General features: G+C 54.2%; 1 protein-coding gene across 3 annotated transcripts in view; it reads right to left on the bottom strand.

Moving 5' to 3' along the window:
• Positions 1-1,641: 1,641 nt before the first annotated feature.
• CYB5RL (cytochrome b5 reductase like) overlaps positions 1,642-11,436 on the bottom strand; it is a 20,076-nt gene continuing 10,281 nt past the window's right edge. For 2 of the 3 annotated variants that reach the window (XM_080654054.1, XM_080654055.1), the window contains 3 exons: positions 10,320-10,424; positions 7,082-7,285; positions 1,642-3,463 (listed from right to left, as the gene is read on the bottom strand). In XM_080654054.1, coding sequence (XP_080510180.1) covers positions 3,260-3,463; positions 7,082-7,285; positions 10,320-10,424 — 513 coding nt within the window. In that variant the 3' untranslated portion in view covers positions 1,642-3,259. The remainder of the gene's footprint in view (positions 3,464-7,081; positions 7,286-10,319; positions 10,425-11,436) is intronic. The other variant, XM_080654056.1, reaches the window with a different exon arrangement.

Raw genomic sequence — 11,436 nt, 5'->3', positions numbered from 1 at the left:
GTAGACATTCAGGATGTACGGAGTACCCCCCACACTGGGGACTCGCCAAACAGGCCTTGGAGGGGCCCTTGGTGTGCTGGCATGCAAACGAGACAGTCTGAGAGGTGCCACACAGAACACGTGAGCCTGCCCACTCATCTGGCCTGGAGTGCAGAGGAGGAAAGGCTTCGAGAGGAAGTGACACTGAGCTGAGCCCTTAGAAAACAAGGCGGCCAAGGCGCGTGGCGACAGGACGGCAGGGTGGCCCGGGCAGCAGAAGCAGCCAATGGGGAGGGAATGACTGATGCGAGAACAAGCTGGAACACATGAGCTGGGGGTCAGGGGGCAAGGGGTCAGTATAAAGGAAGTCTGCAGAGGTGAACAGCCGAGAGGCCGTATCCCGAGGGTGGCAGGGAGCCACCGGAGTGGCAGGCTCAGATGTGTGTTAGGAACAGGAGTCTGAATGAGCGCTGGAGGTCTGTGCCTACAGTCAATAATGCCGTCCACTTGAAAACGTGTTAGGAGGGTCGATCTCACGTTAAGTGTCCTCACCACAGTAAAAAGAACGGTCTGGCTGCAGCGTGAGAGGGGCGTGGGGAGAGGCCGGAGGCCGGAAGACCCGTGAGGTCGCTCGAGCGGTGCAGCACGACATGGTGAAGGCTGGGCTGAGACCACTGTCACTGTGCTGCCGTCACCCAGACAGCACACCTCCCAGACGTGCGGCGGTGGCGGCAGCAGTGGGCCACTGACCGGAACCTCGCCCCTGATTCAAAGAGGTGCATCCCCACATCTCCCAACCAGTCCTCTTCCTGGGCTCACGTAGTGTCCTGCGAGGCACAGCAAGGCCACAAGCTCTCGTTTCCGGACGACATCCGCTGTTGGCATCTTGGCACCAAGGCATGGCTGGGCCCCTACCACGGCCCCTGGTGAGAGACCCCACCGCATCCAGGCTGCACAGATCCGCGTGGAGCGAAGGGGAGGGGAGGGCGACATTACAGGACGAGAGGGGCTGTTGGGTATCATGGTGGCCTTGTGATAAATACACATCAATTATGTAAAGGGGACAAAACAGACGCAAGAACTGTCCGACTCCCCAACCCTCAAGCAGGGACCCCCATCAGCTTTATGGGTGAGGATATTACCTTTGGGGCCTCTCCACTCAGTGCAGGGAGGCCCCTGGCCCTCTCCCTCGCGGTCCACTCTACTAGCACTCCCCACATCCCTGCCCAGAACACGCGGCCCTGGCCTTACAGATTCACGCCTGCTCTCCTTTCGGGCTGTCAGCTCCCGGGAGGAGCTTCCTAGAACTCACCTGCCTTTCCCTGTTGCTTCCTCGGTGCCTACAACGGAGCCTGGCTCATAACAGGACCCCCAGGAGTCCCTGTGAAGAGAGCCAGCGAGATGTGCTGAGGGAGAGGAAGCGTGGGGAAGACGCCCAGATTTCTGAGGCCCCGAGAGAGGAAACGTGTCTTGTCCACGTCCACAGGCGAGGCCAAAGGAGAGCACAGTTCCTGCTGGGCCTGACGCAGCGCAGCCTCCCCACACACGGCACGGTGCTAAAAAGAGGTGCTGGACAGCCCAGCTTTCCCAAGCACATCCCATGGAGCGCCAGGCTCACAGACTCCAGTGGACAACAACGGTCCACAGTGAAACACGGTTAAACACAGTGAAAAAGTTTCTTTACCATTGGACTTTCAGAGCCTTTACTGCCCTCGTGTACATGTGACTCTCCGTGAAGGTCACAGTCAGTATCCCCCACATAGCTGACCCCTTTGAGACCCTTGGCAACACCCCCAACTGCTTGTCATGATTAGTTACTGAACATGGCACAGAACACAGATTTGTTGCAACTTCTGGGGTGGTGCAAGGAAGCCCTTTTTTTCACAAGTGAAAATTAATCCCAGCTCCAAAACATAAACAGAATAAAAATAAGACTGCTCTGACTGAAGGGGGGCCTGGAGACCGCGTCTGGCCATCCCGTCACTGCTGCCACAGCAGGAACCCTCGTGACCTATGGAGCCCAGTTTGAAAACCACTGAGCACAGGCTGCCATTTGGAGACCTGGCTTCTGGTGCTGGCCCCGCCGTGAACGGTTTTCCTTGGTCTGGTCACTCAGCCTCATCGGCCCTCAGTTTCCCCACTGACACAACGAGTCTGGCAGACTAGATGTTCTCCGGAGTCCTGAACTTTAATCTCTGACATGAGGAGGACTGGGACTGTCTGACGGTAAAATTCTAACCAGATGATTGATTCTATGGTTCTCTCATCCTGAGGTTCCGTGACTTAACACTCTGATTCTGGGACTGCCTGTAGCCAGCTTGAGCTGGTGCAGGCACTGGAGCCTGGCTGCAAAAGGCAGAATTCATTAGCTGCAGTGCGCTGCCCAGGGGCGCCCGCTTCCCCGGGGAGGGCACGCCCCACGCAGGATGGAGCGGGCGGGGGTGGACGGGAGGGGTGAGTGGATCAGAATCAGCATCCACTCAGTGGGCAGAGCAGGGAGAAGGACCCAGGTCTCCTGACTCCTGCTCTATCTTTAGATCTCCATAGCAACCGTCACCAGGGCACCAGAGCTGAAGGGAGGGCTGAGCTGGCTGCCTGCAGGAGGAGGGGCATTTGTGTCTGTGGCTCTTTTGCTGGAAAAAGGACTCTGGGCTGGGAGACTGAGTGAAGCCCTTCGCAGCAGGTAAGGCCCAGGGCCAATACAAAACAAAGGTAACCCAAAGCCCCACCTCACTCCGGGAATGGGGTCAGGTCACAGAACCCAAGACCGTCCTTGTGTCAGGCCCCTGGCCCTGGAGGTACAGAAGACAAGTTCCTCCTCCAAAGAGCTCTCAGCCGCACCTGTGGTCATTCCCTGCACGGTTAACAGGACAGTCACTGAGCCAGCCCTGAGGCCTCCCAGGGATTCCGTCCCCAGGGGAAGCACAGGGCATGGTCTAAATGGGAGCCCTCACAAGCCCTCTAACCTGAGGAACCAGGGGAGCTCTTCTGGCCCCTCCTCCCACCAACCCCTCCTCCGCGTGGGGCTCAGCCTGGACCAGGACTCCTCCAGGAAGTCCTTCCTGACTCCCAGCTGGCTGCTCCTCCCCAGGCTCCTGCCACCCTGCCTCCCTCCACACTGCAGGATGCCTGCTGAGGGAGGCAGCAGATGAGAAACAGGTGCACGGAGGTCACGTGGCGAGTCAGCTGTGGTCTTCTGTTGCGTTTTCTGATTCCGGCCTGTGTTCCTCCCTGGGTCTCACTGGCAGGCCCCTGGCCTGGGCTTTAAGGGAGGCCAGGCCTAGAAGAGGAAGTAGGAGTCCTCGGCCAGGCCCGCACGCAGCAGGCACCTGGCCATGTCCTTGGTAAACTCAGCCGAGCCACAGACCAACGCAAACGGCTTTCTCCGGCAGGAGCCAACCAGCTCTTCAATCAGGTCCTGGCCCAGGCGGCCAAAGCGGGTCTTCTCCCGGTAACTCCAGGGAAGCTGCTCCGGGGAGTTCTCCTGGGATGATGAGAAACAGTGGGGTGACTACTGGGGATCCTTAGAGTTCACACAGCTATCCTTGCCCAATGAGGAAGCTAAGGCAGAGGGGATGGGGAGGTAACCTTCACCCAGCCCTACCACAAGTCCGGCACTTGCTCACACTGGACACAGCACCCCCACCGCCAGCCTGTAGGTAGGCAGTTACCCTCCTACAACAGGGGAGGCACAGGGAGGAGGGACATTCGGGGGGGCCACACAATGAGGCAGGAGCAGAGGCAGAACTCAGGCTCCATTGTTTCTCACTGCCTCTTGGGGGTCACCCTGGGGGGAGTGTTTTCTCCCCATTACTGTGGGTCTCCCAGCACCTCTCCAAGGTTGTCTACACCATCACCCTGGGAGCATAACTGGCATTCATCTGTTTTAAGGCATCAGTTAACTTGCTGGTTTACTGGGTGGTCACTCTGTGCCTAGCACTGTGCTAGGCCTGGGGACAGGGCAGCTGCTCTGAACGGGCCTCACGGTGCCCGTGCAGATCAGAGCTCCCAGCAGCAACACCTTGACCAAGAGAGGGGTCTGTTTCTCTCACAGGAAAGGCTGGAGGTGGTCCGGGGCTGCACAGAGCCGAGGGACCAGGGCCGGCTCCTTCTGTGCTTCGGGCCTGGGCTGTGGCTTTCAGCCTCAGGGCCACTAAAGGAAAGCTCTGCTGCCGGCCGACTTGAAGGAATTTCTTCAGTAAACATTGTACTGAAGTATAACATACGGATAGAAAATGGTAGGAATCATTAAGTATCTACAGTTTGAAGAACTTGAACAAAGAACTCATGTAACCAGTACCCAAAACAAACAAACAAAAACCCAACAGAATGGGACTACTCAGACCTTGAGCTTCTAGTTCCTGGCTAAGCAGAGGCAGGAGGAGAGAGGGTTCGGGTTGGGGTTGGAATCTGACTTTGCTGCCACCTGGCTGAGTGACAGTGACCTCTCTGAGCCAGTGTGGTGAGAGTGGAGTGGTGAGAAACCTGGCAGAGGCTCTGTGAGGGCAGCCTCTAATCTCAGGTGCAGGCCAGAGCCTGGGAGCCCACCTCACAGAGCTCCTCGGACCCTGGGGGCCCTCTGAGGAGAGCAATGTGGTGCTGACAGGGCATCCTCTGAGGACCTGGATCTTCCTGGCTCCCTTCATGCTCTCACACACCCTCTGGGCCCTTGAGGGCAGGAACCATTGCCCTCCCCTCTCCCTCCCACTGCCTGATTCCCTCAGGCCAGTTAGGCTCGGCTCAGCCCTTCTCAGTTGCACACCCCGAGATGCATAGGGTCTGGTTACTGCTCAGGTGGGGAGGGGACGGTAAACAATGTGCTGTGAAGGAGGAGAGCCCAGGCAGTGACAGGTGAAACATCTATCCAGCCTGGGGCTCAGGGAGTGCTTCCGCTTCCCACATGGCATTACCTCAGCGGAGATGAGGGATGAGTAGGTGTTGGGTGAAGAAGTGGGGAGGAGTACTCCTGGCAAAGGGAACGGAGGTGAGCACAGGCCCAGCAGCCAGAAGAGCAGACACCTGCAAGCTCAGCAGACCAGTGCCACCAGAATGCAGCATGCAGGGAGGGCATGCCTGGAGACAAGGCGGCAGAGGACTGGCACAGCCATGCGGGCTGAGACAGTAGGGAACCAGGGAAGGGCTGGAAGCAGGGCGGAGCTGTGTCAGAGTTGCCCTCCCAGCTGCAGGATGAAGGACAAATCAACAGGGGGTGTCTGGAGCAGGGAGACGCTTGAAGATTCAAGCTGTCGCTGCAACCAGGCAGGAGAGGGAGCATCCTGAGTGGAGGGAGTGCGGATGAACAGGAGGTGCCTCTCACTCCATCATCCCCGCCACTGATAGCCAGCCCACTCGCCTGACCCATCCCAGGCCCCTGGCATCATCCAAGCCCCAGCTCAAGGCTGAAGGCCCTCTATTGCTGGTGAACTTGAACTCTACCCACAAGCCCAAGTTCGGGTGCCACCTCCTCTGTGAAACCCTCCCTGCTTGCTGCAGCATCCTGAACACCCTCAGCAGCACCCAGCCCTGTGCTGTCTTATACTGATGAGCAGTAAGGGCAGGGCCTCTGGAGTAGGGCCACCAGGATTCACATCCAGCTTTCCACCAACTTGCTGTTACCTTGGGCAAGGTTCTTAAATCTCCTGAGCCTCAGTTTTCACATCTGTGATGGCAGCACAAAACTCCTAAGATTGTGGTGGGGTTTACATGAGTTAACACACATAAAATGCTTAGAATAGTGCCAGGCACAGAGAAAGAGCTCAAGGAGGGGAAGACATTGTCAGCCATCCCTGTGGCTGTCTCCCATACACAGGTGATGCCTGGATGGAAGAGAGCAGGTCATCCTCATTTTTTCATAAGGCACCTAGCATGTGGTTTGGAAAAGGGAAGCCAGGGCGATTCTGCCAGGTGCCAGCTTCCTGCCCCATCTGCCACCCTCCCTGACCAGGCCCTCAGGCTGGGGGAGGTGCTGCCGGGCAGCAGGGGCCTTTCCCTCACCCCCCTCCCTCAGGCTGCATCAGCCTTCTGCTTCGTTCCCCTGCCTGGGCACTGCTGCTGCTGCTCATGTTCACCAGGCACCACCCTCTCGACAACTCTGTCTCATGGACAGGCCAGCAGACCCCCGCCCCTGGGGATCCCCGGACCTCTGGTATTGGGAAGGGAAACCCAGTTTCCTGACACGCGCACCCAGCCACATGTCAAGGATCACAGACGTCTTTAGGGACACTCTAAAGCCGACTCAAAGAGGAAACTGATGAGAAGGGTGGTCCAAAGTACAGGGCAATGAGGCTGACCCTGAGCAACAGAGCATGGAGGGAGGCGCCAGCAGGGCACCCAAACCCAGAGCTGCAGGAAAGAGAAGTAACGCTACTGACAGGGGAAGGCAGGTGAACAGAGAGAGCTAAGGGCTGGGCTTGACATAAGGGGCATGATGGGCCCCATGCTATTAGGGCCCACAGGGGAGGGGCTGGGAAGGCCTGAGTGAATGAGGGGATGGGGAGTCAGAGGCAGGGGGGTCAGGAGGCAGAATCGCTTCCAGCTAGAGTGTTTGCAGCCAGGAGAGTTGGAAAGCAGCTTTCCTCGCAGGCAGGGGCAAAGTGATGTGGTAGGGACCCTAAGGAGCGCAGTGGGCAGGGACAGAGGGAGTGCCTGCTCTGTGCCTGGCACTGTGCTAAGCACTGAGGAGTATGGTGATCCAGACAGGTGGTCCCTGCCTCAAGGAGTTGATCACAGCCTCAAGGAGTTCTGTGGTCTGGCCACTCACTCCACAACCAGACCCCCAAATCACACAACTGCTGATGCCAGAGGGCGGATGACAGGCAGCAAAGCATGATGGGTGAGAGCTGGAGCTCTGGAGTCAGAGAGTCCCAGGCTCAAATCCTGGCTGTACCCCATCGAGCAGCACCATTCAGGCTGGCACCTCCACCATCCTGAGCATGTTTCCTCATCTGCATAATGAACTCGACACCTGCCTCCCTGCCAGGAGCATGGTGGGGATTCCACCAGGGGCTGGATCATTGCAGCCTGGGCGCAGAGGCCCAGCAGCCTCAGGACAGGTGCAGAGTGCAGTCTCAATCGGGAAAGGAAGTCATCGCCCTGGGCTTACCTGGCTGAGAACAAAGAAGGTGCGGACGTTCCAGAAGCGGGCCTGCTCTTGCAGGAAGGTTTTCAAGTAGATGCCCTCAAAGGTCTTGAAGCAGCCGACCAGGGTGACAAAGGTCTCATCCTCCGCATTGTCCGTGACGCTGTGCAGGAGGGGCACCATGGGGGCCAGGCCGGTGCCCGAAGCCAGCATAAGAAGCTCACCATACTGGGGAACAGGAGGGGTATAGACAGGAAGGGTTGGGGGGTCTCACCGCACCCACCCACTTCGGGGCTGTTCTTGGGCTTGCCTGAACCGGAGGGCCCTGCCCTTCCTAGTGCTCATCCCTCTGAGTGACCCCCTCTGCCTCCTCTAGGATACCACCTTGCTTGTAAGTCTACAGCTTGGAAGGTCTGTATTAACAGAAATCAAGGAATCTGGTGCTGAAAGGGAGCATGAGGGTGTAGCCCATCCTACAGTGGTTTGTTTTCCTGCTAAAGCATCCCCCCAGGACTCTTACCTGCTTCTGCTGACAGGTAGTCCATTACCTTGCAGGTCAGTTTGCTCTATTATGGAATGACCCCCTTTGCCAGGGAGGTCTTCTCACCTCACACTGAGCCAAAACCTGCTCTCAGCTCAGCCTTGCCCACTGCCGCCATGCCGGCCCTGCACTTGGGCTGCTTCCTCTGTGCCAGGGCAGCCCTGCAGAGGTCTCAGGGCACTGGTTTGGAAACCTGAGCCTGCTCCTCTCCAGACTACAAAGATCCTTTCCATAGATTCCTTCCCCTTTCTGAGCCCCTACTGTGGCCACACCATCCAGCCCTGAATCCCTGCCCTGCCAGTCTTCCAGTCTTTAGCCTACCCTGGTCCTCCTCCTCCGACTGCTGCTCAGGTGCTCTCCTGGGAAGCATTCCCTGAGCCAGGGACAGGTGAGGGGTCCTTCCTGGTTTCCCCACAGCCCACTATGGACCTGCCTCACAACACTGGCCATGCTGTGCTGTTGTCATCTGTTGGGGTGTCAGTCTCCCCATTAGACCATGAGCTTCTGGAGTACAGGGGTCTTGTCTGACCCATTTTGGGCCCCAGGGTTCAGCAAGGGCCCAGCCCTGGATGAAGACATGGGAATGTGTGTGGAGGAACACAGATCCATGCTAATGTGTCAGTCCTCCAGGCTGACTTGATGTCCATCTGCAATGAAGACAACTGCAGAGCAGCAAGACAGGGCTGGGAAGAGGGCTGAGCACCCCAGCCTCCTCAGGGGCCAGTGTCAATGTGTGGGACCCCATCTCTTCTTCCTCACTGCTGGGCCCTACAACCTCCCTAGACAGGAAGTGCAGGGGCTTTCCATCCGTGTTCTGTGGATGCAGAGGAGCAGCCACAAGGCATGGAGAGGTCCCACCCAGAAAAGCTGGTGAAGATAACCTTCATCAGGTGCACCTCAAGGTTGGGAGAAAACGGAAGATCCTCAGTGCCTGCTCTTAGGTCTGGAGGACACAGGGACATTCTCAACTAAAATGCAAGGCTGAAAATGGTTAGCACTAGGAGAATATTGTAGAAGAGTATTAACATATGCACACCCTGCCTGGCCAGCATGGCTCAGTGGTTGAGCGTTCACCTATGAACCAAGAAGTCACGGTTCGATACCTGGTCAGGGCACATGCCTGGGTTGCAGCCTCAATCCCCAGTGGGGGCATACAGGAGGCAGCCAATCAATGATTCTCTCTCATCATTGATGTTTCTCTCTCTCTCTTTCCCTCTTCCTTCCTCTCTGAAATCAATAAAAATATACCATATATATATATGTGTGTGTGTGTGTGTGTATATATATATATATATATATATATATATATATATATGCACAGACCTTATCTGTAAAATGAGGGTAGCAGTACTAGGAGCTGTTGTGAGGACTCACATCAGAGCCTGGCACCTACATGTGTGATGTCACTATACGCACAAAGGTGTGTGCACTTGTACATACACTGATGCATGTTAGAGGATCTAGAACAGTGGTCAGCAAACTCATTTGTCAATAGAGCCGCAGTTTGCCGACCACTGATCTAGAAGGATACATGCCAAGGTAGTAAGACTGATATGTCTGGGTAGATGGCCTGCAGGTGTCTTTATTTTCTTCTTATTGCCTCTCTATATATCTGCTGATTTTTTTGTAATGAACTTGTATTACATTTATAATAAGGAAAAACAAACAATAAAAGCTATTTTTAACTTAAACAAAAAGAATGGAGAGGAATGACTCACTCTCTTCCTTGTTTTTTGTTTTAATTTGTTTTCCTAATTAGAAAGGTAATAGGTGTTCATCATGGAGAATTTGGAAAGTATAATGAAGAAAATAAAAATCACCCCTTATTTCGTCACCCAGAGCTGAAATAATGCTATCATTTAATTGCATTTTCTTTCCATATTTTTTTCTGTGCATTTTAACTTAGTTTCCCAGCCTGGTGTCTATTCAGTTTTGTGCCTAGTGTTTGTCACTTGATCTTATAATGTAAACATATAATATCAATTATAAACATAATTTTAAAATCCAGGATAATTCTTTTAAGTACCTGTAACCCACTGTACTTAAATGTTCCCCTGTGGATGAATACTCAGCTATCTCCAATTTCTTGTTATCATCAATAAAGCTGCAATGAACATGTGCAAGAGTCAGCACTTTGGATTCCTTCCACAGACAGACTTCCAGAAGTGGAATTACTGGGTCAGAGATTTTTAAGACTCTTCATACTGCCAAACTGCCTTCCAGATATGCACCAACTGATGCAAAATTACTGATTCCTCGTGGGAACATGAGAGAAGGCTCTGAGCGTAGCATGAAGATAAGGAGAAGAGCCTTCCCGGCTGGGAAGCAGTGGCCTCCCAGGCAGTGAGCCATGAGACAGAATTAGGGGGCAGTCTCTGTGGTCTTGTAACAGGAATGTACATCTGGAAAGATATGTGAGGGTGAGACGGAATCAGGGTCTTAAACACCAAGTACATGAGTCTGAGTTTTCTAAGAGATGGGCAGTCATGGACTGTTCTGGAGCACGGGCAGGCAATTTTATTTCTTAGTGCGTATTCCATCGCCTCCCATGTCCAGCCCCAAGGATACTCTCGGGCTTGGGTTTGGGCTCAGGAAGAATGATACAGTGAGACTCAGAAACCCAAAACTGGAAGCTGCAGTCCTGGAGGCTAAGCTGGGATGCAGAGGGGAGAGGGAGGAAGGAAGGGGGGTCTCCTGAGGATCCAGTGTGCTGGCACTGACCTGGTTTGGTTTATAGAAGAAGTTTCCGAAAGGTCCTCGCCAGAAAGCCGTGTCTCCTGCTCTCAAGGACTCAACATACCGGGACATCAGCCCAGTCTGGTAGCACTGGGAGCAAACACAGGGAGACCTCATTGGGATGGGCAATGCTGCCAATCCAAACCACACCAGCCGCTCCCGGGGAGCCCTCTCTGCAATGCTAAATACTTCACAAGTGGCATCTCATTTAATCCTCCTCCTCATCCCACAGAATTGGTACTGTCATTCCCAATTTTCAGAGGAGGCCCCGAAGCTTACACAGAAGGGAAATGGTGAGGCTGGGATGAGAATCCATAGGGCCTTAAGCTTTAACTGCAGAGGTCTCAACCCACATAACTCAGGGCCCATACAGGTAACAGAACTGAGTGAAGAACTGGGTATGAAATGGTTAGTGACAACTAACACTCAGTCGCAGTACCAGAGGGCAGCAGGGAATGGTAGGGACTGTGGTAAATTGGGGAGTGAATGCTCCTTCTAAAGGAAGAAGCCACTTTGTAGATTCCAGTACAGTTTGTGGGGCTGATGATGCCAGATCTGATTTTCCATAGGAGCAAAACATCCATATTTTTATGTTAAACCTCCCATTTTTGAAATGTCAGCAATTAAGTCAAATTTTTTAAAACACTCTACAGGCCAAAACCAAATGCAATTACGGGCTGGAATCAGTGTGTAGACCATTCATTTGAAATCTCTGCATTACCCTACACTGGATGAAAAAAATGAAGGATGTGGAGAGTCCTCCATGGGAGGCAGTCTACATTTTCTGAGGGCTTGCCCACGCTGAGCCAGGCACCATGCTGAGGCTGCAGGGAAGACAGCTGGACCTGAAGCTCCATGAAAGCAGCCATAAATATATGAATGAACAAATGAATGAATGAGTGAATCGATCAATCACTCAGTTATTCAGATTCAGGCCCTCCCTTAAAGGAGCTCACAATCCAGGAGGAACCTGTCTCAGACATACACACAGTAGAGACTACCTAATACTTCATGAGAAGGATAAAGTGCAGGGAGAACACTGAAGAGGTGCAGTCACTTCCAATGGAGCAGGATCAAGAATAGCTTCCTGGTCCTAGACAGT

This window comes from Plecotus auritus (genome assembly GCF_963455305.1).
Source record: "Plecotus auritus genome assembly, chromosome: 2".
NCBI classification, from domain to species: Eukaryota; Metazoa; Chordata; class Mammalia; order Chiroptera; family Vespertilionidae; genus Plecotus; species Plecotus auritus.
Note: the sequence above shows the minus strand (reverse complement) of the source record. Positions and strands in the feature narration are given on the sequence as shown.